A 2,500-nucleotide genomic window follows, 5' to 3' on the forward strand; every position below is an offset into this window, starting at 1 on the left:
GAGAAAGGAGAAGAAGGGGGTGGGGGGGAGTTTATTTCATGTCACACGGACATGCCAAGAACTCTCCATGGTGCTGATAACTGTGAGACTGTTCTGCTCCGTGCCGTTCAGAGATGCTTACAGGAGGAGGAGGAGGAGGAGGAAGAGGGGAATGGTCAGTCTCCTCTATTGCTGCTAACTCATACACTCCAGGGGCTTAGCCAACCCTAAGCTGAATGAAAAAGAAGTGAAATGACATGCTGACTTTGAGTTGAGATACGGGTGTCACATTTCACCAGCCACATACTGGAACCTCACCTGAAGGAAAGAAGCTAGCTGGGAATGACGCCGGGCTTCATGAATGCCAATTCCCATCCTGTGGCACATTGTACATTAGACCTGATTCACTCTCTGAACAGGCAGATGCATTTAGATCAGCCTCCTCCCTTCTACCTCACCTCTCCTCTCCTCTCCCCTCCCCTCCCTCCATCGCCTCCCACCCCCTGCAACGGGGACGGCGGGGCGCAGGCAGGATGAAACACTTCCTCTCTGAAGCAGAACTTTTATGTCAGGTGAAGCCAGACACATCTCATCCCCCTTCAATAGCTCCTCGTCAATTCAGGCTTAAAATTTTATGGGAAAGGATACTGTTTGATGCAGTCTACCAGCGGTCCATAACAGCAGTCATTTATTGTGCACTGAAAAGAGAGGGAAGAAATATTACAGCGCGCGGGGAGAAAGAGGAAGCCCACACACCCGTTACACGGCGCGCCAGGGAGGGCGAGAACACGGGAGACGGGGGGTAGGCGGGCGGGCAGGCGGGCGGATTGGCAGGCGTGACCGCCGGCTCTCACGTGACTTTATTAGTAAGCGTGAGGCTGAGGCTTCGTCTGCGAGCCAGGAGTTACATTACATTATCGACTGTATGTATAAAACAACCACCTTTACATTCTACTGAGAGAGTGAGGCAATGCTCAACGGTAAATGAATCCTAAAAATGCTAAGTCATTGATAGGAAATCGATTAGTAAATGTTTGTCATCCAAAAACAATGTTTCATTTACTTCGGTGCTATTTGCTGAGACGCCTCACCTGGTAGACGTGGTTGGCTAGAGCCTGGTCTGGAATCAAAGATGGCTCCCGCAGCATGCTGTTGAGGACAGGCTTGGAGTCTGAGAGCCGGACAGGAAGACAGAGAGAGAGAGAGAGAGAGAGAGAGAGAGGGAGAGAGGGAGAGAGGACATCACACACAGACCATAGTAAGACATCCTGGGAACTGAAACCAAACATCTGGGGTCTGAAGTGAAGGCTCAACTGAAGGCTTCACAAATCTGTCACATCAAAAAAAAGAAAAAAAAGAAGAAGAAACGTTAATATTGAATAGAAAGTGACTCGGGTGAGTCGAGAGAGTAGATAGAGGACACCCAAAAACAGTTTGACCAGAATTGGCCCTGTGCGCAATATTTCTACTCTCGGCCATTGGCTGGCTGCTTGGAAGCCTATTGAGATTTTCCGTGGATAAATGTTTCCCCTCCAGAGCACGGGAAGCTCTATGTAGTTTATCTACGTTATGAACGACGACTATTTTGCATCTCTCATCCCCATTGGTGCTCCGCTAACATTATAAATCAGGGCCGCGAGCCGGCTGGATTGATTCCCCATTAAAGCAACGGCAAAATTCCTTCAATCATTCTTTTCTTAAAAAAGATTCAGATGAAATGGAGCTTGTATCGTTGTGTGACGAAATGGTTGAGGCGTTCCATTCTAATGATATATACGTACGCTTGTGACAGTCTCCCCGCGTTACTGACACCGTCAGGAATGTGTCTATTCATGTTTCAGGCATTAGTGGATCACACACAGGAACAAGCAACCTACCTCAGATGGGGTCTACATCGGGGGAGGCTGGTGGAGGTCGAAATCAGAGGGATGGGCTGATTGCAATGCCTGGAACGGAATGAGGGATGTGTTTGACGCCGTACGTGTTGGGGACCGTTCCTCATTCCGATTCCACGCATTACAATGAGCCCCGTCCTCCCGATTTCTACCTCCGCCAGCCTCCCCTGATTTAGATAAAAGCTAACAGCGGGAAGGCTAATTTGGAGGTTTACAGAAAGCGGAGGATGAGGACAGAATAGCCTCCAATGAAATAAAGTCGACCTAGAGGACTCTGATTTATAAGACTTGACTTACTATATGAGCCTCTATTAAATGCACACCCTCATATATTTGCGAGAACACATAAAACACTCACAACCTCCATCCCCCCCCCCCCCACCCACCGCCCCCCCTCTCTCTCTCTCTCTTCCCCTCTTTCATAGGTCCTGATGTGTACTATCAAACTCTAGCAAAGAGGAAGAGCAAACATGGTGCTGTGATTTCTCATGTGCTCTTACTGCTGAGAGAGAGAGAGAGAGAGAGAGAGAGAGAGAAAGAAAGCGAGAGAGAGGGTGGAGGAGAACAAAGCCCAGTCAGCTCTCCCTCCCTCCCTCCCTCTCTCTCCCTCCCTCCCTCCCTCTCTC

At 49.3% G+C, this 2,500-nt stretch overlaps 1 protein-coding gene across 1 annotated transcript in view; it reads right to left on the bottom strand.

The window, feature by feature from the left end:
• Nucleotides 1–2,500, bottom strand: part of cdin1 (CDAN1 interacting nuclease 1) — a 62,721-nt gene that overhangs the window by 35,468 nt on the left and 24,753 nt on the right. The window contains exons 7-8 of the mRNA XM_083683858.1: nt 1,071–1,150; nt 628–677 (exon numbers count right to left, since the gene is read on the bottom strand). Coding sequence (XP_083539984.1) covers nt 628–677; nt 1,071–1,150 — 130 coding nt within the window. The remainder of the gene's footprint in view (nt 1–627; nt 678–1,070; nt 1,151–2,500) is intronic.

Source organism: Argentina silus (genome assembly GCF_951799395.1).
Source record: "Argentina silus genome assembly, chromosome: 13".
NCBI lineage: Eukaryota > Metazoa > Chordata > Actinopteri > Argentiniformes > Argentinidae > Argentina > Argentina silus.